General features: G+C 35.4%; 1 protein-coding gene across 3 annotated transcripts in view; it reads left to right on the forward strand.

Annotated features, from left to right (window-relative positions):
* PLA2R1 (phospholipase A2 receptor 1) overlaps window positions 1-25,331 on the forward strand; it is a 94,191-nt gene that overhangs the window by 62,710 nt on the left and 6,150 nt on the right. For all 3 annotated transcript variants that reach the window (XM_016152811.2, XM_036236952.1, XM_036236951.1), the window contains 11 exons: window positions 1,144-1,276; window positions 1,857-1,892; window positions 2,337-2,494; window positions 7,353-7,417; window positions 7,688-7,791; window positions 9,395-9,534; window positions 18,137-18,254; window positions 18,893-19,023; window positions 19,378-19,522; window positions 22,700-22,938; window positions 24,499-24,667. In XM_016152811.2, the coding sequence (XP_016008297.2) occupies window positions 1,144-1,276; window positions 1,857-1,892; window positions 2,337-2,494; window positions 7,353-7,417; window positions 7,688-7,791; window positions 9,395-9,534; window positions 18,137-18,254; window positions 18,893-19,023; window positions 19,378-19,522; window positions 22,700-22,938; window positions 24,499-24,667 (1,438 nt within the window). The remainder of the gene's footprint in view (window positions 1-1,143; window positions 1,277-1,856; window positions 1,893-2,336; window positions 2,495-7,352; window positions 7,418-7,687; window positions 7,792-9,394; window positions 9,535-18,136; window positions 18,255-18,892; window positions 19,024-19,377; window positions 19,523-22,699; window positions 22,939-24,498; window positions 24,668-25,331) is intronic.

The following is a 25,331-nucleotide window of genomic DNA, read 5'->3' on the forward strand; positions in this document are numbered from 1 at the left end:
GGCATGCTAGTTTACAAATAATAAAGTTTTCAGTTATGTACTGCTTCTTTGAAACGGGCATCCAGACCAGAGAGTGGGAGGGGATTAGAGATTGCCCAGCCCTACCCATCTATTTTGCTGATGAAGAAACTAAGGCCCAGAAAGCAGACGGGGCAGAGCAGGGTCAAACTGACCCATAAACATCAGCCACTTCATGGCACAGTTGGGTAGTTAACATTAACATGGCACTTGACAATGAAACATACTATGGAGAAGTTGAAAACATCGCCTTCTGTTTTAATAAAACAAACTCATTAGTAATAGTTGAGGAATAGACAATTTTGGTTTAGAATAAATGAGATAAAGCCATGAAGTAGTTCACTGAGTTCCTCACCACTCCGCACTGGACAAAATGAATATTCAAACTCACGCCATTCTCTGAATCGGAGTTCATGTAGCTTATATGCATTGAAGTTAGATGAATTGTTGCATGACTGTGTACACGTTTGAGGAGTATAAATGGCTTTGAGACATCCTCTTTTTTCCAAATTTTTACCCTAATTTTACTTGTGGTTCATCTACTCTTCTGTCAAATAGGCATTAAATCATTGAAAAGGTTAAATCTTTATTTAATACCCCTGTTGTGTAGTCACTCATGCAAAGTGTTGGATAGTTTCCTGATCAAAGCGAGTGATGACTGAGAATTTAGTGATTAGAGACTAAAAGCTTAGTGTTTATACAAAAGAATCTACATCAAAGGTGAGACCCAAATCTGACTGATCCCTGAGCCTCTAAGTTTACCCAGAATCCCAGAGCTAGCCTAATCCTGGCAGTTGAGAAACAGGGCAAGTTCAGAAGGAAGTATGCATCTGATTTGTTCTTTCTGGAGCAAGGAGTAGCACACCTCTTTTTAAGAAAAAATAAAAATAAAATATATATATATATATATATATATATATATATATATAGAAAAAAACTGCTAAAGTTTGATTAGCTCATTCTTCACAAATATGGAAAAATCTTTAGCTGGAATTATATCCAGACATTTCTGAAGCTTCCTCCAAAAGTCTATTGTGATTTATTTACAAGGGTGCCTTTTTTGATCTTTTGAAACTTTTTTGTGGGGGATCACCATTAAGGAGTAATGAACTTCATCTGCTGCAGGTTGTCTCTTCATTTTTAGACAATACTTATTTTGGAGAAGATACAAGAAATTGTGCTGTTTATAAGACAAATAAAACGTTGCTGCCCTCATACTGTGATTCCAAACGTGAGTGGATATGCAAAATTCCAAAAGGTAAAAATATTAATAAGATCTTTACTATATGTTTGATTTCAAATAATCTGTAGCACTTTCCCAAGTGAAGAGTTACAGAGATCTAAAATGTAAGCACCCTGAACCATACTACCAACAATCTTCGTAATGAACTAAATTGCACTGTTTTAGCGAGGAATATATCGTAGGGTAATGAGAAAAGATGACTACAGTGCAACATGCTAAGTTAGTTACAGGAAATAAAAATAATCAACTATATTGTGGAGTATTATATTTTGAAAGTATGATCGAATAAATATCATGATGACATTACAAGCAAACTAAATTACTTGTCAAATGAGTAAGTAAAAGCACCCAGCACAGCGTGTGATATATAGGCCCTCAGCAAGTGCTCTCATCTTTCCTTCTTTAATCAGGGGCCTCTCTTGAGCCTGCTCTTCAAGTATGAGAACTAACCATATACCAAACAGCCCAAAATACCTGGTTTTTAAATGGTCTTTTAAAGGTGAAATACAAAATGTTGCGTCTAAAGCTGAAGTAATTCAGAGATAGCACACCTGCGAAGAAAGGTCACTCAAGATAGTTCACTTTCACTTTGCAGATGTGAGACCCAAGATTCCCCCCTGGTACCAGTACGGTAAGAACTATGTGCTATTACATATCATTATTGTCTTATTATAGTCCTCCAATCAAGCAATCTAGAAATGTCAATCTAGAAATAATCTGTTAAAATTAACAAATTAATAATGAGTAAATAATCAAATTAATAAATGTCATTATATATGATTAAAGACTAATATTATAGCTTAAGTCCATTTTCATAATGTATGATTTTAAAATATGCATCTATCCCAGGACTTTGAATACAAATGAAGGTTTCTTATATGAGATAGACTAAGGAAATTAAGAAAATTATATAATTATTTATGTGTTTATAAATACACTTATTTATACACATATACACATGATTTTTTTTAATGCTGAGTGACCAAATTACAAATTTTGGGTCAATCATTGTATAAGTCTGCATTACATCAGTCAATAATTTTTGCATCATTTGCATTGTTTATTTTTCCTTCAGATGCACCCTGGCTCTTTTATCAGAACGCAGAGTACTTGTTTCATACCTATGCCTCAGAATGGTCCTCCTTTGAGTTTGTCTGTGGCTGGCTGCATAGTGATCTTCTCACAATTCATTCTGCACATGAGCAAGAATTTATCCGCAGCAAAATAAGAGAGGTACTTGAATACAATTAACCATGAGAAATTTAGAGTTTAGCTCCTTCCTCCGTCCTTGAGGAAAATATTTATTTATTTGACTTCAGGCATTTATTTGTTTCATTAAAAGTCATAGATTTTTGAGATTTTTCTTTCTTTCTTTTTTTTTACTTCTTCTGTTATAGAGTTTCAGAGAAAATAATGGAAACATGGGTTTACTATGTTGGTCAGTCATTTCACTTTTTTTCGTTCTTTATTAGCTACATAGTAAGTAAGTGGAGCTTTATTGCTTTTGTAAAGTTCACTCAATCATTCAACACATTTATTCAATCTACTCTTCTAGGGGCCAGTGCTCTATCAGGGGTTCAAATAGACCAAAATCGCTGCCCTTTTGGAGATTATAGTCCACTCTGGGAAGAAAGCCCACAATCAATATGAGAAAATTGAGTTACATAATAGTTTATATACCTGAAACTGATGTAAAATAATATTGTCAACAGTAATTAAAAAATAAAAAATAAAATTTAAATTAAAAAAAGAACTATATAATATCTAGAAAAAGATAAACAGAGAAATGGCATGGAGAAAAATAAAGGCCCTAATGAGGGGCCAAGAGTACCTGGGAGGTGGTTCGTAGCTGTTTTAAAGTTTTGAATTTTACTTACAAGAGTACAATAGTTTTAAGTTTGTAAAGACTCAATACACAGAAAATGGGAAGGAATGTTTTCCATTTCAATTTACGATAAAGACTAGACTTAATCTTTTGAGGAGATGGGTTAATTTTAAATGAGCATGCAAAATCTGTTAAATAATGAAATAGACTCCCAAGGAATAGAGTACATGTTTGGTGTATTTCTTCAACAAGCATTTATTGAGCATTATGTATATGTCAGGTACTGTTGTATTTGTCAGACACAAAAATATCAAGGACACAAAAATGAGATACGGTCTGTTTTTAAAAAGCTAAAAATAATATGACATAGTACATAAAAAGAGAGCAATATGTACAAATTACCAAGGAGGCACTAAAGGTGGAAAAACTCACTCCCAATTTTCCCCAGGAAATCTTTGAAAGTAAGAAAAAGCCTTTCTTCTTTTTCCATAATATAATTTAACATTATTTCATGATCTCCAGGAGTCCTTTCTCACTCTGTCATCTTTTCATGTTTGCAAATTGACTTTTAAAATGAAGTTCTCTATTAAAGCATCCTTTGCTTGTAAGAGATTTGTCTTCCTCACAACTCATGCAGCTTTCCCACTTCTGCAGTTCTGTGTCATGTCCACACAGCCTGCGAGGTGTAGGCAGGTCAGGACTACTTATGAATTTTGATGGAAAAGCTGAAATACAGGGAGGGCAGGTGACAACCCCACAGTCCCACAGAGACTCAATGGAAGACCAACCACTAGAACCAGATGTTCCCCACTGTTAGTTTGTGGGTCATTTTACTATGTGTCCAGTCCTGCAAATGGAACACTCGAGCCAAAACCATAATGTTAACAAAACATCACAATCCATCAAGCATGGCAAAGTACACGTCTCATAAACAGCTCATATTTGGCCAGTACTTGTAGCAGTGTCAGGTGCAATTCTAAGTACTAACGTTTAATGGCATCTTTCCAAGGACTCTCTGTTAGAAGTACAGTATTAGTACATTTTACAGATGAGGAAACTAAGACTCCAAATAGGTGAAGTGACTTGGTTTCAGGCGCTAAGTGGTGGAATCTGAAAGTGAACCCAGACCATCTGACTTACGACATCATAAAAAAACCTTCTGCTAGCAGCAGAACAGCAGTGCCAGAGTCATATAAGAGCATAATGTCTTCATTATATTAAAATGCTAGTTCTAAAAACCAAAAGATGGCTCCAGCTCTGTCTCAGATATAAGCAATGAAGGGCTTCTTCGATCTTTCCAACAAAGATTAGAACATATGCAGGTTTTCTTTCTTTAACTTTTATTTATTTCACTCTTCCAGTCTTTGGTGATTGGGAAGACAGCAGGGATAGTAAAGTTAATACTTCCCACACAGGGAACAGTAAAACCCATGGGTTTAGAAGTTTGAGAAGTCATCGTCAGTGCTGCGATCTCAAACAAGAAAAACCCTGTGGTGTCTTATATGGCAAAATTGTTACCCAGCCTGTGACCATGTTAATACAGAATGCCCTGTCAGTGTTATGGATGAACAGATGACTGATCTGATACTATACTGTGCTACAAAATAAAATTATTAGATGGTTTAGGATGTGGAGACTAAGAAAGGGGCAAAGGAGCCAAAGGGAAAAGGTATCGATCTAGAAAAAAAGAAAGCTGTAGATTTCTAAAGCAATTCTTATTTCTGCATAATTTGTGGCTGTGTTCGGCCGTTTTTATTGGTTTTAGTATTTACGGTAACCATTTACATTTCATAAGTAAGACATCCCATATCTGAGAACATCTTGCATAATGAATTATTTTATTTTTTTATTCCAGAATGATGAACTAAACATGTAGAGATCATACCATTCACTTTTATGACACACCCATTCTATAAGTGTAGGAAGAATAGAATAAGTGAATTTTTAAAAATTTCATGCGTCGTATAGCTCCTCTGTGAAGAGTAGTAACCTTTATTTGGGGAGAACTAATTGTTTAAAAAGAAAACTGGGTACAATTTTACAACTCTGGCACAGAAGTTTTTTTTAAACAAAATATGTCCATCTTGGAAAAGCGATGAGCTGGTATTTTCTCTTTGAATAGCAAAAGATACCAAAGCATGATGAGAGTGAAGTTTTGAGTACCTGTTTTTTGAGTCATCTTGTTGGCCAAAAGAAGTAAGAACCTGAAAACTCTTTAGGATTTATTTGACATGAACTACTAGCCAATTTATTCTTTCAGCTAACATTTTTATGCTGTGCTTACACGATTTAAAATTTTTTTAATTTTGATTTCTAAATATTTCTATCAAAAATATATCAAATTTATTAGTCATTTTACAAAATCTGGTGTTTTAAGCCCTTGAGATTACTTCATTTTGTCGTTTTTATGGAAACATTTAAAGAGACGAATAGCTTTCCATTCTTCTGTATTTACCCGATTATCTAAAGAAGTGTATAAACACTAAGGCCTAGCTTCTTGAGAAAACCTGTAACTTTATTATTCTGAAATATGCCTTCCTCATTTAGTAGATTAATATTGTTTAGTAGATTAATATATTGGCCATTGCTGTTTTTTATTTCTTTTTGGTACATGTTTTTCCCATATGATGCTATCTATAATAGCCGTCTGTAACAAAACATAACTGATATTATGAAATCCATGGTCATATCACATTTTTAATATTCTCTTATAGAAAAGAATATTAATGTCTTCTATTGTGGTTTTATACCTATGCTAAAATTTAAAACATCCATTTTTCACACTGGATTTTTCACCCTGTGTATCTTCTAACTTGTCCTTTGTAGTTTTATTCCATATCACAACAGGTTATGATATGCCATGTAGAGGATTACCATGCTATAATTGAGGCGGTAATAAATATGCCACTTAAAATGCAGTAGTTATAATTTCTCTTTAGAGGTCCTTAATTGGGGCCGTGAACAATCGGGCTATGATTTCCACTATTGCTGCACATGAGACCTCTTTAGATTGAATGAAATTGTTGTGGTTCTCCCACTGAGTTCACAGCCAGTCTCAGTGGACCCATTTCAAAGTCTGGCAATAGGAATCCGAATTTAGCATGTAAGAACACGTCCATTAAACAACACCTCAGGGATCCAAAATTATACTTGCTCCATCTTGCATTATTTTCAAATTGCTGATACGGCAGATAGCCACACTGCTTAAAGAGTAAAAATACCTGTTTATAAATTAGAATGTTAGAGAGTTATGAGGTTCTGTTTTATAATGACCTGAAATTCATATAGAAAAAAAATATGTATCTTAAAATGTATTCCCAAGTCTTTACAGAAGAAATGGAAGTTCAAATTTAAATTTATAATGCCTTCAAATTAACAGGTCTTTAGCATAAAACATTGGGTTACATTTCACACACACACGCATACACACGCAGAATAAAGTATATCTATTTAGAGGTCTTAGAGAAATGCTTACTGCCTCTTGCTGTTTTATAGTTCAAGCGGGAATTTCAATTTCCTGGATCATAAGTCCAGTATTACATCTGTTCTAATGAGTGTCTGTACACATGTACATGTGCATGCGCATGGTGTTTCAATTTCATACTTTATTGTACCGAGATTTGTGTGATAAATAATAGTGTAAAATTAATAAAATATATAAGGGATAATTTTCTAGCTGTCAAACACTGGAAACTTGGTAGTGTTGTTCTGTCCTATATTGTATCTCTCTGTTTGAATGGGGAAGGGTTGAAAAGCTTACTAATCAGACTAATGCTTAAAATTCAAAATCTTTTTACTATTGATGTCTTTGTGCTTTGGATTTGTTTTTTCAAATAACATAGCAAATGCGGTAACTTTTATAAATCATTGAGGAGACGAAACACTAATTTTCAGTTAAAAAAAAGACATCTACATCATATTTTACTTTACAATATTACTTTTTAAAAATCCCAATTATGAGAGAAAATTTACTTTCAAAAACATAGGGAAAGTTGTAAGAAAGGTATTTATTGCATGTTGTATGAAACTAAAATTATTTTCAATATTTGATTCTAATTTTTCTTTATAATGAGGAGGGAATATTTTAGAATAATAAAGTTTCAGGTTTTCTCAAGATGCTAAGCCTTAGTGTTTATACTCTTCTTTAGATAATTGGGTAAAATACTGAAGAATAGAAAGCTATTAACAGCAACCCATTAATCTTAATAATGAAAAGGAAAAACAAGTAAAATAAATGCTGACATTTTCTTTTTTTTTTTTAAATAGCTATCAAAGTATGGTGTAAATTGGTGGATTGGACTTCGAGAAGAAGGCACCAATGATAAATTTCGGTATGGACCTAGACTAATTTGCATTTAATTTTGTTTGACAGGTCTTATTTGCAGAGTGACTAGACTAGATCTTAGTGATCAATTTGTTGAATAGGCTTCGAACATTATCTTTAGCTTATAAATTTTAATTTCCCTAGCCCAAGATATGAGAATTTTTTAAATTTAATAAAATATTATGCCTTCAATTCATACCCCAGTACTCCAGAAGTGGTGTTAGAGATTGAACAAGCAGAATGAGAGAAGACTTTAAAATTTTTAATTTTCCTATAGCTGGAGAGATGGAGCCCCAGTAATATACCAGAATTGGGACAAAGGAAGAGAAGAATCTTTGAATAATCAGAGCCAGAGATGTGGCTTCATTTCATCTATAACAGGTTATTTTACTCATCTATTTTGGGGTTTTTAGTACAAACTGATACTTTTCAGGAGCCTTTCATTGCATTGATTCAGTGAGAAAGTTTTGTTTGGTTATTTTGCTTTTTAGTTGAATGTGTTCAATTTCATCAGTCTAACGGCTTAAGGACAGCCATTCTACAAATTATTCCATGCAATCAGGTGAAAATAATTTACATCTAGATAAGTCCTTCCTCATGAACCAAAACAACACCAAAAATGGGGCCACTAAAACTGGTCGAAACTATGCCTGCCAAATACTATTTATTCTCTATGAAATTTCAGTATGGACCCATTTTTTAAAATCTCTTCCAAGTGTCCAGTTCATAATTGGCCAGATCTTTAATCACTATGAAATTTGCTTCCAATTTTCAATTTAAGGAAAACATTCATTGAATTCAATATTCTTTTTTTTTTTAATATCTGGCATTAATTGCTGCTTGCCTTAGAACACCGTTTGCAAGTGGAATTTAGAAATATATGTATGTTGAAGACTGTATTGTTAATTCTATTTATTAGCACAATGTTACTTGGGTTGATTGTCCACTCGTATCCACCCCACTCTTCCAGTCCAATAAAAGGTAATGATGTTTCTGACTCTAGCACTTTCATAACGAACCCATGCCTCAAGTCACGAGTGGGATAAACATGGAAAACAATCCTTGGTGTACAGGCGCGTCTTCAGAGAAAGTAAAGAAAGAATGAAAAAAAAAAAATGTGTGGTTAATCAGCTCGCTTTTGCCAGCAGGTGTCACAACAGCCTACAGAAAGGCTATTTTGTGATTCTGCAAGAATAACAGCTAATCAGCATTGAAAATAGCATTCCACCCTTCCTTCAAAATGTCAGCATCTTTTGGGCTTATATCCCTCATACTAGAAAACCGATCGTACCCTTGCAATTTACGTGCATCCTTGCACTGTTCTGGAATTTATAACTTGAATGCTAACGAAACGAATTCTATAAACTTCTCTGAAAATATAGCACTTCTAAATTTAAAAAAATAAAAACAAAAACAAATAAAACATTTTCCAGGAGGCTTAGGACTTTAGGATATGTCTTCCCGAGGACATGTCTATATGTGTGCTTGCTTTGTTCAAGAGTCAATGTTCTGACCTTCTTAGAAGTTCATGGGTTAATTTTTCTAAATTATTATATCTTCTAAAGAATTATAAAGTAGAAATGACCATCTGTTGTTTTAGAATCCTTTTCCTCTCTTTACATTGACATTGAATATTTTAAAACAAAAATATCACTCTATAAAGATTCTTTTGCTTACCAAGTTAATTATTCTTAGAACTTGAATCAGCTCTATGATTTCAACTGTAGTATTTATTTAGTTAGTTATTTGTTTTTGGCATTTGCAAAATTTCTACATTCTTGAATTAGAATTACTGATTTGGCACCTTGCCCAGTTAGCTCTTGTCACTAGAGAACTCTATGATTAGTAGTTAAATTTAGTTCAGTTCCAGATTTAAAAAAAAAATTTGATAACCCATGACAATCATAAAAATAGTGTTCAGTAGAGAATGTTTGCAAAGGGTCACCATTGTTTATAGTCAATTTTTACCCATTTTTCCCTCCAGGACTCTGGGCTAGTGAAGAGTGTTCAATTTCTATGCCTAGTATCTGTAAACGGAAAAAAAATTGGGTCGTAGAGAAAGAGAAAAATACACCAAAACAGCACGGAACATGTCCCAAAGGATGGCTATATTTTAACTATAAGGTAAACTTGTTTTCAAAAGTTGCCTTTGTTTATCTTTTATAGGTACTAATTTGAGAAAATAATCAAAAAGTGGGTGAGGTTTTGAAAAACCATGACTTGTTCATTGGACCTGAAATTCTTTTTTTCACAACTTTCAGGAGATTTGAGAAGTTTTCAATTTAGGGACAAACCTCTTGGAATAAGAAGTGTTTATCAGAAACGGCCTTGACACCATCCTTCAATTTGTATATTCAGTTTTTGCCATTGGCTCAGACATTCATTGTGTCGTATGACTGTTTCATTAAGTATGATGCATGTGTGTGTGTGTGTGTGTGTGTGCATGTTTGGGTGTGTGCATGTGAGTGTGTGTGAGTGTGTGTGGGTATCTTAGCCCTGCTCCCAAATAAGCTGTCAACTCTAGAGGGCCCAGACTCCATTATCTCCCTCTTTCCTGCCTGAAGCCAGCATAGAGCTCCGCCTGCCTTGTGAATTGACCACCTAATAACATGGCTCGTCAATAGCTTCTTGAGCCTCATAAAGCTGGTGTTTCCATGCAGAATTAAATTTTTAAAAAAATTTTCCGTGGGGATACTGTAAACCACATTTTTTATTTCAGATACTGCCTTCAGTTAAAGCTAAGACTTCCCCTCTACTCCTTACCCTTTATAATAAAATGACCTTTAGGCCTTAGATAGAAGTAATTAAAATGCATCCCAAATTATAAATGAGTGCTCTTCGGTTGTAGACAGCAAATTTTTAAATTTATATGTTCGGTTTTACTGGCAGGGCATTTTCTCCTTTGAGATCTTCCTCTCATTGTTAGTTTGTGAAATGTGGTCATTTATTTTACACATATATATTGAGCACCAACTACATATTTGGCACTGATTTTTATGTATATAGAATTTATCATCTTACCCATTTTTAAGTGCATAGTACAATAGTGTGAGGTATATTCACATTGTTGTGCAGGGAGTCTGCGGACCATTTCATCTTAGAAAACTGAAACTCTAAAACCATTAAACAACAACCCCTCCCTCATTCTGCCTCGCTCCGGCCCCTGGTAACTACCAGTCTACTTTCGGTCTCTGTTAGTCTGACTGCTTCAGATACTGCACATGAATGGAATGATACAGTATTTGTCCTTTGGCAACTGGCGTATTTCACTTAGCATCACATCTTCCAGATTCATCCATGTTGTAGCATGTGTTTCTTTCCTTTTTAAGACTAAATAATATTCCATTGTAAATATACCATATTTTGTTTTTCCACTCATTCATCAATGGACATTTGGGTTTCTTCTACCTTGTGACTATTTTCACTAGATGATTACATATGTATTTCCTATTTTATTGAATTTTTTAAATTCTTAGAATTGTTATCCCACCTTACATATGAGAAAACTGAGGCTAAAAAAATGTGTGGTTTTTCTGAAATTTCACAGTGAATAAGTGTCAGGCTCAGAATCAACCTCAGGTTTTCTGTCCCTGGGTCTGATGGTCTTGCCCCTTTCCTACAGCTGCCACTTCATGTAAGAACTTAAGAATTGCCAAACCAGTTTAGCGCCATGATACATTCAGCCCAGGGGCACTTAGAGTTATTTTCTAAAATAATATAGTGGTTCTCTAAAACTTTATATAGTATCAAGATACACTATTTTTAATAATTTATACTTTGCTCCCTATTTTCTCAAATAAAAAATTCTTCTACCAGTAGTAAATTATTTATAGATTGCAATATGAGAAACTTATAGGTAATATTTAATAGGATACTGAGTATTACTAAGACTTTTACTAAAACCTTTGACAATTGGGGTTTTTAAAATATATTTTATTGTGATAAAATGTATTTACCATAAAATACACCATTGTAACCATTTTAAGTGTATGATCCAGTGATGTTAATTACATTCACAATGTAGTCCAATTGTTGCATCTACTTCCAAAACTTATCATCATCCCAAACAGAAACTGTGTAACTGTTAAGCACTAACTCCCCATCCTCCATCCCCTCCAGCCCCTGATAAGCTCTACTCTGTTTTCTATGTCTATGAGTTTGCCTATTCTAGATATTTCATGTAAGTGAATTCATACACTGTTTGTTCTTTTGTGCCTGGCTTTTCACTTAAAATAATGTTTCCGAGGTTTACTCATGTTATAGCATGTATCGGAACTTCATTCCTTTTTATAGGTGAATAATAATATTTCATTGTGTGACTATAGCACATTTTATTTATCCATTCGTCTGTTGATAGACTTAGGTTGCTTCAAACTTTTTGACTATTGTGAATAAATCCGCAATGAACATTGACATAGAGGTATATCTTAGAGTCCCTGTTTTCAGTACTTTTAGTTATACTCCTAGGAGTGGAATTGCTATATCATATGATAATTCTATATTTAACTTTCTGAGGAGTCAACAAATTCTTTTCCATCGTGGCTGAACCATTTTACAATCCTGTCAGCAGTATACGAGCAGTGTAATTCTTCCAGCATTTTATAATCCTGCCAGCAGTGTACGCTAGCAATTTCTCCACCTCCTTGTCAACATTTGTTATTATCTGTCTTTTTTATTTTCACCATCGTAGTGTATGTGTAGTGTTCTCTCATGTGGTTGTGATTCGTGTTTCCCTAATGGCTAATGATTTTGAGTATCTTTTCATGTGTTTATTGGCCTTTTGTATATCATCTTTGGGAAATGTCTGTTCAAATCCTTTGCTTATTTTTAAATTGAGTTATTCGGATTTTTGTTGTTGAAGCGTAGGAGTTCTTTATATACTGTGGATATGTAAACAACTATCAGATATGTGCTTGGCAAATAATTTCTCCCATTCTGTAGATTGTCTTTCCACTCTTTTGATAAAGTCCTTTGATGCACGAAAGTTTTTACTTTTAATGAAGCCCAATTTATCTAATTTTTCTTTTGTTGCTCATGCTTTCGGTGTCATATCTAAGCACACCTCACCGAATCTAAGGTCCTAAAGGTTTACCCTTAAATTTTCTTCTAAACACTTTATGCTTTTAGCTCTTTTATTTAGATTTTGTCCATTTTTACTTAATTCTTGTACCTGCTAGTTTTTCACAACTATTATAACAAGTGCATCCTGGCAGTGTGTATAGGGAACAGGCACAAAGAAATGTCTATCTTGTCTAAAAATCACCATTTTGATACAGACAGTGACTAACCCCAAAGAATAAATACAACTGTTCTAGTTACTAATTCATGATTCTTTCCATGTGCAAAAGAGGATCTTTTATGGAAATTAATAACAACTCAAATCCTTGGCATTAGAGAAATAATTCTTAGAAACTCACAATGGTAATTTTGGTTCAGCCCTTGGTTAATAACTTTTTCCCAAATGTGTTTTATCCGCACAGTTTAGCTCTTTTCTGTGTTTCCACCTGTGTAAGCATAGGGAGTACGTACGCAATGGGCATGGCAGCAGTGTCGATGGAGTGAACCCAATGCAAAGAGCAAGCAAAAGCTTCCTTTAAAAGGACAAGAAAGGGACCTGAGTAAAGCACAGACACATACGTGAGAGGAGAAGGGCTTTCTGAAGCTGGCTGTGAAGCAAGGTTAAAGCATCCTTGTGTAGCTCAGTCTTTAAAAAGCAAGCAAACAAACAAACATTTATAGATAACTACTAGCTAGATAAGGGATCAAATATCTAGAATCACCAGGTGAGCTTTTTTAAATATCAAGGTACAGGTGACATCCTAAAGATTCTAGTTTAATTGATCTGTGTGGGCGTTTCTTTAAAAGCTCCCTAGGTTATTCTGATGTGTAGTCAGTGTTTGCGCAGCAGTGTAACAGAAGCACAGCTTAGTCTTCAAATTATTCAGAAGCTTTGATGACTAAGGATATCATCACAGCAGGCTTCACACGAAGGTGACCTTTGACGGAGCTGAGATTGCAGGGTCCCCAAGTGTCTCCCCATCCACGGTGCCTTCCCCTGCATATTTATGGCTAAAATCCCACCACTGGCGTCTTACTCATTTACCTTAACACTTTATTTTGTTTAAGACAAATATTTCTGAGATTGACTCATCTGTCATCTATACCTTGGAATAAGTGAGTTTATCAGATTATTAGAAAAGCTGGTAATAAGATTGATAGCTGAAGGCAGTGAAGACCCCAGTGGAGATGATTCCTCTGATTAATAATCATAATAAAGCTAGAGAAGGAAAATGAGGAGATAGCAAAGACAGACATTACTCACTTCACACTTCTGAATGAGTTTCAATATATTATGTCCCACTAAACTTGTTTTTCAACTCTCGAGGACTTTTATTGGTTATTTCTAACAACAAAAAAATCTTAGTTGGTTGACTAATTATCTACCTTCTAGAGTTTTAAAACTGAGATACCAGGAGTTACGAATATTTTCTAATGTTCATAAATTATTTCCTTCGTTTTTCATGATATTAAAGAGTCTTGACCAGAGATTACCCCAGGAAGAGTGAGTCATCTAAGAGTCTAATCACAGCAGAGCTGTAAAAGGAAGAAATTCTAGGGGTGTGTGTGCATGTATGTGTGTGTGTGTGTGTGTGTGTGTTAGATTAACTCTTGTGTTCCTACTTACACTTTTTATTCAGGGATCTGAATGGAGTGCTAATGGGTGCTTTGCACCATCTGGTTTGGGATTAACCATCATTTTATTTCATGCACAACATAGTTTTTCCTTAAAAAACATTCCCCACTTTTTAAAAAAGTTTATTCAAATTCTTATCATTTTACTCATTCATTAATTCACCAATGTTGGATATTGGTATCCAGTGGTGAGGAAAAATAAACACAATATCTTTCATTTTAGAGTTTATAGACTAGAGGGGGAACAAACATTAATAAGTCAATCAGGAAAATAACTATGTGATTTAAAACTGTGACACATGTGATGAAGGAGAGTTACAAAGTTCTGTAAGTGTGTAACAGGAGGACCTGGTGGAGGTAGCCAGAAAGACAGGAAGCATTGAAAGTAGGGGGGGCAGTGTGTGCTAAGATCCTGTGAAGAGACACAATGTGACATAGAAACTATGGAAGAAACTAAAGGAAGCATAGAGATCTAGGATATGAGAGGGGAGATGAAAGTAGGCAAGAGTGGCATCATGTTAGAGTTTCTGGTTTCTATCCAAAGAGCAATGAGAAATCTCTGACGGGTTTTAACTAAAGAGGAATGTGATCGGGATTGAGTTTCGAAAAGAATCACTCAAGCTTCAGTGCCAAGGATAGATTGGAAGAGGGCAAGCGTGAGAAAGGTTAGAGTTGCTGGGAAGTTATTCCAACAGTCCAGGCAAGAGATTGGTAGCGTGGGCTAAGATGATGGTGAGAATGATGGGAGACTGAGAAATAGGATTTTCAGTGGGAATGACGGGAGACTGAGAAATAGGATTTCCAAAGGGTGAAGGAGTGGTGGAGTAAGAGGGTGGGGATAATTCCCAGATTTCTGGCTTGTATCAATGCAGCACTGACTGCCATTCAGTGTCAGTAAGAACAACGGTAAAGGACCAAGTCTGGGGGGAAGATCATGAATTGCATTCTCAAATTTTGACCTCAAAATGACTTTGAGACAAAAAGGAATTTTATATTCAATACTCATTTGGAATACACGAGGATATCCTTAATTCACAGTCATAATCAGAGATGCATTGAACTTGATCACATTTTGCAAATTAGTAGGTAAATAAACAATTTAAAATTAAGGATGCTGTACTTCATCTTGTTGCTTTGCTTTAATTATTAATGACATAATTTTGAAGTGTGTTAGTAAATATGATATATTTTTAGAAACAATGAAATCCTGGTAATGAGAGGCTACACTTTCATAGTCAAGCTAGTAAATCTTGACTGAAGCAAACTTGTGGGAGGGGTGGAACGAGTGGGGAGCAGGTGTGTGTGTTTTCGGGAGAGATTTATTGAGCTAACTGAACCAATGAGGTTCATCGGTATTTGTGAATAGTTCATTAGTGTGACTATCTGAACGCAAGGTGAATTTGCATTAAATGATAAGACTTCCTAATAATTAGTTTGTGTCACTCTTTGAAATTTGTAATTAGAGGAAAGAGGAAAAATGAAAGAAATAGATAAAAGGATGGTTGTTGTAAAATGAAAATCCTTTAAAGCCAATTCCATTTCTTTGTGAAGCAAATGAGGTAAAGGAAACCAGAATTGAAAATGTACTTCCTCTCCTAGTTGGTAACTCAGTGTCAGGCGAGATCAGGGTTTCTGATTTTTAAGAATAGTGGAAGGTTTAATCTGAAGAGTGATATGATCAGGACTGAGTTCTGAAAAGAATTACCTGGGCACTATTGACATTGGGGGCTGGGAAATTCTTTGTTCTGAGGGAGTGACCTGTGCATTATAGAATGTTTAGCAGCATTCCTGGTCTCGACCCACTAGATGCCAATAACAACCTCCCTTCCTTGAGCTGTTGTTACCTAACTCAAGAGGTTCATTTTCCCTGCATTTGTCAAGGCCAAAGGTGACACAGACAAGAGTTTGCACCAAAAAACGTGGAGGTTTACTTAAGGAACTGGTGCCAAGCCTGGAGACACAGGTGAGCTAGAACTTAAAGACCGGGCTCCTCGATGGCCTCTAGAGGATAGGTTATATAGAGCAGGGGTCCCCGACCCCTGGGCCACAGGAACTGGGCTGCACAGCAGGAGGTGAGAGGCGGAGGTATGAATGATGTTCCATCTGTATTTGCAGCTGCTCGCCGGTGCTAGCATCACCACCTCAGCTCCACCTCAGATCATCAGGCATTAGATTCTCATAGGGGCACCGGTCCCTAGTGCCAAAAACGCTGAGGACTGCTGATATAGGGGAAACCCCATTAGTAACTAAGTGAGTTGGGGTCGTCGATTCTACTGATCGGTCACGGCTGGGGAGGCAGCAGATCATTGCATCAGGTCCTGATGTCAGTCATGGCCATCATTCTATCTGGTTTCAAGGGGATATGGCCAGTAGGGTGTTCCACCTTTCTGGATCTGGAGCTGAAATACATGCTGAAATCAAGATGTTATCTTTAGTTTGAATGAAACTGTTTCTGTGGTTAACAGACCTGAGACTTTGTTCCTAAGACTGTTTGATGCTGACCTAAGGGCTTAATGATTAAGGGAGCGGTTGCGCAGTGTGTAGAAGTATAAAGGAAGAAAATAAGGAAGTGAGCACAAGGCCAGTTAGAAGCAAGGAGAAAGAGAAAAAAAGTCACTTTAGAAAAGTGAAGATTTGCATGATTACACAGTGACAACCAAAAATGTCTCCAGATGTTATCAAAATATCCCAAGCAGCAAAATGGCCCCATATGAGAACCACTAATCTGAATCTAGAATACATGAGAATTTCATTTGATAACCATTTCAGAGTCTATTGGATTTTACTTCATTCCATAAATATTTATTGGTGTCTTCTTTGTTGTGATGTTCAAAGAAGAGCACTATTTAGTCCCTCAGCTTTGTAAGGATTTTTGATGGGTGGGAGGTGGATGGGAAACCAATAAATTTAGAAGTTAAAGAAGGATGGGGAAGGATGTCATTCCAGGGGATGGCGAGGAGGCTCTCTCAACGATAGGCTTCCACACTAGCCTAGAATTATTTTGTAGCTGGGATTTTCTCAGGGGCAAGATCTTGAGATCTGACCTATCAATGACCAGAATTGTCTATGTTCATTGAAGAGAGAATATTCTTATGGAATATGCTCTGCATAAAGCCTCAGACTTCTCTGGAACTTAGCCTGATCTGTTATATACCCTTTCTCTTTTATCTCTCTCCCCTGACTCCATTTGGGCCCAGGACATGTTTAAATTTCACTGTGCTTGGGGGAAAGGGTGTAGGGGTTGGAGGGGGGGCTTTTCTTCAACCCTTTCTGTCCTGCCTGCCTAGTAGTTGCTGTTCCATTTCTCATCCCATAATGAGTAACCCCAGACATGCCATAGACATGATTCCCTCACGAGTAACAACCAACTCTCACTATAAAATTCTACAGCCTTCTTTTTTCATTCCATTTGACATCGTTGGGTACCCTACCCTTCACGTCTTCCTCCTGGGTTTCTTTGGTCCTGCCCTAGCTTCTCTTTCCACTGGGCTCCTGTTTTCTTTTCTGGCTTTTCCTCATGGACTTGCTGACCACACAGCTGATTCCAAGTTTTTAGTGAATTTAAATACTTAATGTGCTTTTGACTCCCCAGCATTTCTCTCTTACTGAAAATAAGGGCGTGTATTTGCAAATGAAATTAAACTAAGCTGTTATTAGCCACTCACAGAAAATTTTTTTAGATTAAAATCTGCCACTATAATCTTTGCAATCAGGCTGGTTCTTTTTTAAAAGAAATACTATTTTTCATTGAGCAGGAGACATTATTCTGACATCCATCATGACAATACATGTTCCTGTTTCTGTTCCTGCCTGATGTAAATGCTAGCCAGACTTTAATCACCCTGCAAGCTAGTCCTTCCTCTTCATTTGACTTTTACACCTTTGGAACAGCTCGAAAAAAAAAAAAAAGATCATTTCTGCTCAAGATAATTGTAAAGAATTTTCAAGGCTTATCCTTTGCATCTTTGAAAAAATTTTAATTCATTATAAAAATATAAACATGAACGCTCTTTTAAAACATTTTTTATTATAGTGCCTTTTGGTGAAAATCCCAAAAGACCCAAGCGGTTGGAAGAGCTGGACAGCTTCTCGCAGTTTTTGTGTTGAAGAGGGAGGAACACTGGTCACCATTGAAAATGAGGTGGAGCAAGGTACTCAATATTCAATCAGGCAAAGATAAGCATTTTTATTCAAGTATTTATTAAAATAGTCCCCCGAATACTAACATTTCCAAATCAATATTTTCATAAATTTTCAGTTTTACTTAAAAGGTTTATGTCATGACATCTGTAAAAGTTAGTACCTGTATTGCTCATAAACCATTAATTTTTGGAGCCTTTTGTCTCACTAGTAGTACTAGAAAAGATAAGGACACATTTATGATCTGTATTTCAAAACGGCTAAAATAATCTCAGGTATAGTTAATTTTAATTGCTTGCCATAATTTTCTAGATCCTTTTAGATTTATCTATACATTTTTATTAGATATTTAGACAATTATATACTTCAGTTTAAAAATAGCAAATAAATCCTCTTTTGTTGAGCGAACACTGGAAATTGTTTGGTTAATGATATGGTGAAATCCTAGGTTTAGCCAGTTCCTTTCTGTCAATTTAAACTGAAACAAAAGCGAGAAAGACTGCATTACCTTAATGAAGACAAAGTAACAAATTCTGACGATTGGTAATTAAGTTTTGCTGTCATTATAATAAACTCATATCTATAAACAGAATTGGCTGATTATCCAAATAATTTATATAGTATTAAATTTTAAAGTCTTATTTTTCAGCTTTCATTACTATGAATCTTTTTGGCCAGACCACTAATGTGTGGATAGGATTACAAAAGGATGATTATGAAAAATGGCTAAATGGAAAGCCTGTGACATATTCCAACTGGTCTCCATTTGATATAATAAATGTAAGTTTCAAGATGATTTTTTAGAAATTATTTTAGCAATAGATTCAATTCAAGACCAGTTTACCAAAGTTTTTTTATTCTTATACTTTGTAGGCATAGATTTTTGTTGGTTGGTTATTAATATATTACTTTTTAATAATGTAATTTTATATAATTTTCATGTTTCATACATGTAATTACTCATCACAAGAATTATTCATGTTTCAGGTCACAAAATGATTTGCGGACAGGTTTATTAAATACACACAAAAAATAATGGGTTTTAAATTTTAAAACTTATGTCTTTTGTAAAAAGTCAATATTTTAATAATGTTATATGTTACTATTTTTTGAAAAACATGTATTCTTATAAAGATTCCAAATCATAACACCACTGAAGTTGAAAAGCACATTCCTCTCTGTGCCTTGCTGTCAAGTAATCCTAATTTTCATTTCACTGGAAAATGGTATTTTGAAGACTGTGGAAAAGGTTATGGATTTGTTTGTGAGAAAATGCAAGGTAAGAAATATTTACTTTTTTATTCCTTTCATTTTCATGGCCCACTCTTCTATTCCATATTTGTTTTACAACCATGTAACTGACAGTTTCATAGCTAACAGTGCTAGGCAGTGATTCTTTGAGCGTTACATACACATGGTCATTTAATCTCTGCTGCCAGGATTATGCCCTCCAGTGGGGTTCTAAGGACTGCACAGGCTTCTTGACTGATAGTCAAGTTTATGCATCCATTTTGGTCATATTAAAAGGCTTTATTGCTTTGTTCTGGGATTATGTGTCTGTTCAGGCAATAAAAAAGACATTGAGAAAATGTTGGAAAAGAGTCAAGAAAATAAACCAACTCCATACTTACTCCTTTCTTGAAACCCTAAAAATGGTCTCTGTAGCTAAATATGGCATGGAGCCATAGTTCTGATAATGAGACTCCCTAATGATTTCTGGTATGAAATCCCAAAACCATGCTATTACACATAGCCAAGTGAACAGTGAGTCAGTGAGCAGTATGAATGCACCTTAAGCGACCTTGAGTAATAACAAGAAAACAACAATAGTTTACATCTCATGCTTTTACTGAGTGCTAGATTTTTCTGTACCATTCCCTGGAAGGGCTGTAGTTTGTGTCTGGAGCTATGTGGAACTCTGGGCAGCCTAGTATATATATGCTTACTTGTAATATGAATTATACCTGTTACAGTTGCATACCTGTGAACCCTTTAATGATACTAAGTATCGACTCATTCTCAGAAATGCAGTGCCAGAGTAGCCCTGTTTCCTATGCTTAGTCCTGACTTAAGCATAATAGTAGTCAGAAATTGAAAGAAGACACCAGATCAGTTATAGCAAGAGTATTATGAGAAAAACAGTCTTGTAGGGTAAGAAATAATATCAATATACCACATCCTTGCACATCCTGGCACTGTGCCTTGGCTTTATAAGCATTATTCCATAAAATCCTTATAACAAATCTGTGAAGTAGGTAACATCTCTCCATTTTACAGATGAGGAACTTGAGGCTTAGAAACAATAAGTAACACACTCGAACTATCTCAGTTAAATACAATGATTCTATTCCGCAAACTTGATGTTGATCTCTTCTTGGAATGTACTCCTGATCGCTTTCTCTTTTTGATATTTTTGGGAATGACATATATGTTCTTTTGGGGAAAGTACAGAGTAGTGGCGGTTGAGAGCATAGGCACTAGAGTTCCCATTGTTCCTGGGTTCCTACTCCACCTCTGTAATTAAACTGTCAGTCAAGTTTCTTATCTTCTTGGAACCTTGATTTATGCATCCATAAAGCGGAATAATAATAATCTCACAGACTCTATGTATATTCAGTGCTTAGCAAGTTCCCAGCATATGTTTAAAAAATGATCGTTCTTTTTATTATTATTATTTCTAAAATATGTTATTCAACTACAAAAATTCTTTTAGTCTACAATAAATACCCAAATTCTGGTCCTCCTCTTTATGTGCCATATAAATGTGTTTTCATTGGGCTTATAGCCTAAAGTCTCTTATCTGTGAGAAAGAATAAAAATATCAGACAAAGGCAAAGTCGAGACCTCCAATTTGAATTGAACTTGGTTTCCAATGAATCTTTCTTTTTTGCAGAAATGGGTGGCAAAATCATGTTGCTCAAAGTCACTTATGGTTTGAAACTTGATGAAATCAACTCCATAAGGAGAAATTCATACATATGAAAATACAGACGTGTAACACGTGGGGAAAAGCAATTAAATTGGTATTTGGGTCACATATACAAAGAATTTCAGTTACTTTAGTTTTACTAATTGTTATCATTTTTAAATATCTACTTTTGCATTGTATTGTTTTTGTATAAATAACCTTATACTTCGTACATTAGCTGCCAAACAGCCTTCTCACAACGAATAAACAGATGATGAAAATGTGGTCCGCCACAATTTACTTGAAAAATAGTTTAATTTCACTTGGCTTTTGCGTGTGCTACTGCTATAGTGCGGCAACATTTTCAGGTAAAAGCCAAATTCCCACTTTGTCATTTTGATTTGGGAGAGTGTGACAAGAGGAGGAGAGGGGAGCAAGAAGTAACATTTACCGAGTGTCTACCATACCCCAGGCACTACACTAAGGGCTCTTTGCAGATATCATGTTGAATTCTACCTACACCCCTCTGTGGAAGGCCTTACTGATCTTACAGACCAGAAATTTGAGGATTTGAGAGATTAACTATTTCCCTAAGGTTTCTTGGCCATATAGGGTCAGGACGAAGGTTGAGTTGGAGGTCTTCTGATCTATTCACACCTCACCATACTCCTTTTCAAACCCAGATGTAGTAAAAACCAGTGTACAGAGAGCAATCTCAGCACAGATCAGACATTTAAGAAATTCTTACCTTGTTCTTGTGTTTTAAATTTTCAAAATGTAGCCTGTCCTAGTATATAATATAATACAAACAAAAAAGCAAGTGCATATACTAAAGAGGAAACATCCGTACGTAAAACACAGGCTTGGTTTTTACATGACCACCACTGCTCACGAACAAGAATGCACCAACGATCACATGTGGGAAAATCTTGCCTTTTAATTTATAAATCTTTACTCTGGTAGGTGAGATTAATAGTAACTGTTTGTACGAATAGTTACTATGTATATTTCTAAGCATTTATTACTTTTTAAACTTTTTATAGAAATTATACGTGTAAACATTAAACATGATAGTTAACTATCATACAGTCTCAAATGTTTAATAAAGCATTATACTTGAAAATATGCACTTGTAAAGTTTTGTTTGCAGTGCAGTATATGACTGTATAACATATGTCAATATTCTCTTAGTAAGTATCAAGTTCTACCAGAGAAGCCTGTAGCAAGCAGAAGGAAACCCACCACAAAAGGCCACATCAGTTCCACCGAAGCAAGGTCCGTTTGACAAGGGAAACCTGCTAGAAATAGTCAATGTATGTTCATGTTTTTTGAAAGAAACTCATTCATTAAATTTCTTAAGTGTTTTAATTCTTTAGCATCACTACACTTTCAAGTAGTATCCTCACTTTGAAATAGTCGATTCTGGCAAGAAAAACGCTGATGTTGACAACAGCATGGATCATTGTGACAGGTTTCCATGCTAAGCTTTGCCTTCCCGCTTTCTCATCCAGATGTTACAAATGATTTTTGTTGTTGTTCTTGTTCTAGATACTTCTGGACATGGTGTCAATACATCTGATATGTATTCAACCCCTAATACCTTAAAATATGGAAACAGAACTTACAAAATAATTAGTGCCAATATGACTTGGCATTCAGCAATAAAAACCTGCCTGATCCATGGAGCAGAACTGGTCAGCATTACCGATCAGTATCACCAGTCCTTCCTCACTGTTATCCTCAACCGGCTAGGACATGCCCACTGGATTGGACTGTTCACTGCAGATGTAGGTGTCCTAAAATCCCTTAGACAATTCTTGCATAATTGCTTCACATCTACTTCCTCAGTTATATAGCCACTGAAATTAGCACAGGAAAAAAAAATCCCAGAAATAGTAATAAATGTAACATTTAAGTAGTTGGTTTATGCCAGTTAATGACCAACCTTATGAGCAGCCTATGTTACAAAATAAAGGCATATAACTTTTTAGAGTAAATATCTACTTGCCTAATTTCTGGAAATTAATGCCCTTCAAAGGTTCTCTGAAAGTTTCTGAGAAATTTCAGGATACTGCCTCATGTGTGCACTGGAACACATCCTAAACTCAAGCACCTGCATTTGGGTAATTTGTTGCATTTAAGATGTCCCCAAGAAAATTGAATCATGCTTCCTGCCTAGAAATTTGGCTATTAATGAATTCAGTACTCCTGGAAATTTAACACATAGGCTATTTTACCCCATGGGGGGTGTGGTTTGGAGAGTAAGACTATTTTTTAGTTTTCCTTTTCCTTTAATGAAAGTATTACACACTCAAATTAGTGAAAAGTAAATCTATTCTATCCTGACTGCTAGTTCTACTCCCCAGTGTCAACACTTGTAAACAGTTTCTTGTGTGTTATTTAGAAATTTTCTGTACAAGCACGTATATACAAATTAAATAGATGGATCTGTATTTTTTAATACAAATGAGATCATATGATACATCCTGTCTTTAAACTTGCTTTTTAATTTAATATACTTTGTACAGCTTTGTCAGTACATAAAAATCTAACATACATAAGGAGATACCACAAGTTATTAAACCATTCTCCTGTGAATGGGCATTTGGGCACTTCCCAGTTTTCACAATTACTCACAATGCATAACAAATATCCTTGTCCAAGTAGGATAAGATCCCAGAAGTGAAGTTGCTAAGTATACTTTAAATTTTAACAAGCAGTGCTATATTGCCCTCTGAAAGTTTGCACCAATTGACATGCCAAGAACAGGGTATGATAACACTGAGTTTTTCATATCCTTGATAGCACAGGGTATGTCAAACATTTTAATCCTTGCTAGTGGGATAGGTGAAAGGATGGTATTTTGTGGTTGTTTATTGTATTTTTTGTATTACAGAATGTTTTAACTTATGTAGTCTATTTTTGCTTTTTGGCCTCTGGATTCTGTATCAGATTTAGAGAGATTTTCCCCACACTAAGAGTGTAAAATATTTAGCCAAGTTTTCTTTAGCATTTTTATGTGTTCATTTTATATTTGAATCTTTGATCAATCTGAAATTTAATTTTTGGCATAAAGGATATAGTATTGATCCAACTTCACTCTGATTGCTTACTGGGAAATTATGGTGGCAGTAATCCAAGGATTCCCCAAAACTAAAAAAGATATCACTTGTGGTTCATATTCCTTTCTGTCAAGCCATATTCACAAGTTGTCCTAGACCCCCTGAAATAGAAATATAAGATGTGGAAATATAAATTTATGTGTGAAGTGAGGTATGTTCAGACAATATTGGGTGATGCCACGAGCAATCTTGGCAAGGAAATGATGGTTCAATTTCCCTCCACAGAGTGGTCTTAATTTTGACTGGGCAGATGGCACTGAATCCTCCTTCACTTTTTGGAAAGATGATGAGTCACCCTTTCTGGGTGACTGTGTTTTTGCTGACACCAATGGGCGCTGGAGTAGCATAAGCTGCGAGTCATTTCTGCAAGGTGCCATTTGTCATGTACCTACAGGTAGGTTCAATTTTATTCAACTCAAGAGATATGTATTATGTGCCTACTGTATGCAAGGCATTGTGCCAAGCAGAAACTATGAAGAAGAATAGTAAGGAGTATCTACCCTCTGGTAGTTGATGTACAGGCAGGTAGCTGTAATACGAGGCAGGGCTACCAAACAATACGAGAAGTAGCAACTGTGAGTATTAGCAAAATAAAGAACACATCATGTCCCCTTGAGGAGATGTAGAAAGACTTCTTGAAGGACATGACTGTGAAGACTGGCCTTGAAGAATGGGTGGGATGTAAACAGACCAGTAATTGGACATGGAGGGGCATTTTGAGTGGAGAAGTTGGGCAAAAACATGGAAGGAAGAAAGGACTGGTCATAAAGAAGGCAAAGCTGGTGTCGAGAGTGTCCAGCATCACAGGTTCTAAGAAAGGTAGAGGTAGGAAATCAGGCTAGAAACATGGGTTAGGAGTATGTGTGGATAATCTTGAATACCAGACTGAGGGTTTATGTTTAAGTCAAGGACTAGTAGGATTCTAGAGTCATAATAATAATAATAATGGTAATAATATTTATACCTATATTACATACATATTTATATGTTAATAACATCTAATTGCACTTAAGTTTTACCTGGCCCAACCAGGTAAACTTTATTTTAAAGATGAAACA

This window comes from Rousettus aegyptiacus, unplaced genomic scaffold, assembly GCF_014176215.1.
Source record: "Rousettus aegyptiacus isolate mRouAeg1 unplaced genomic scaffold, mRouAeg1.p scaffold_m13_p_2, whole genome shotgun sequence".
Lineage (NCBI taxonomy): Eukaryota > Metazoa > Chordata > Mammalia > Chiroptera > Pteropodidae > Rousettus > Rousettus aegyptiacus.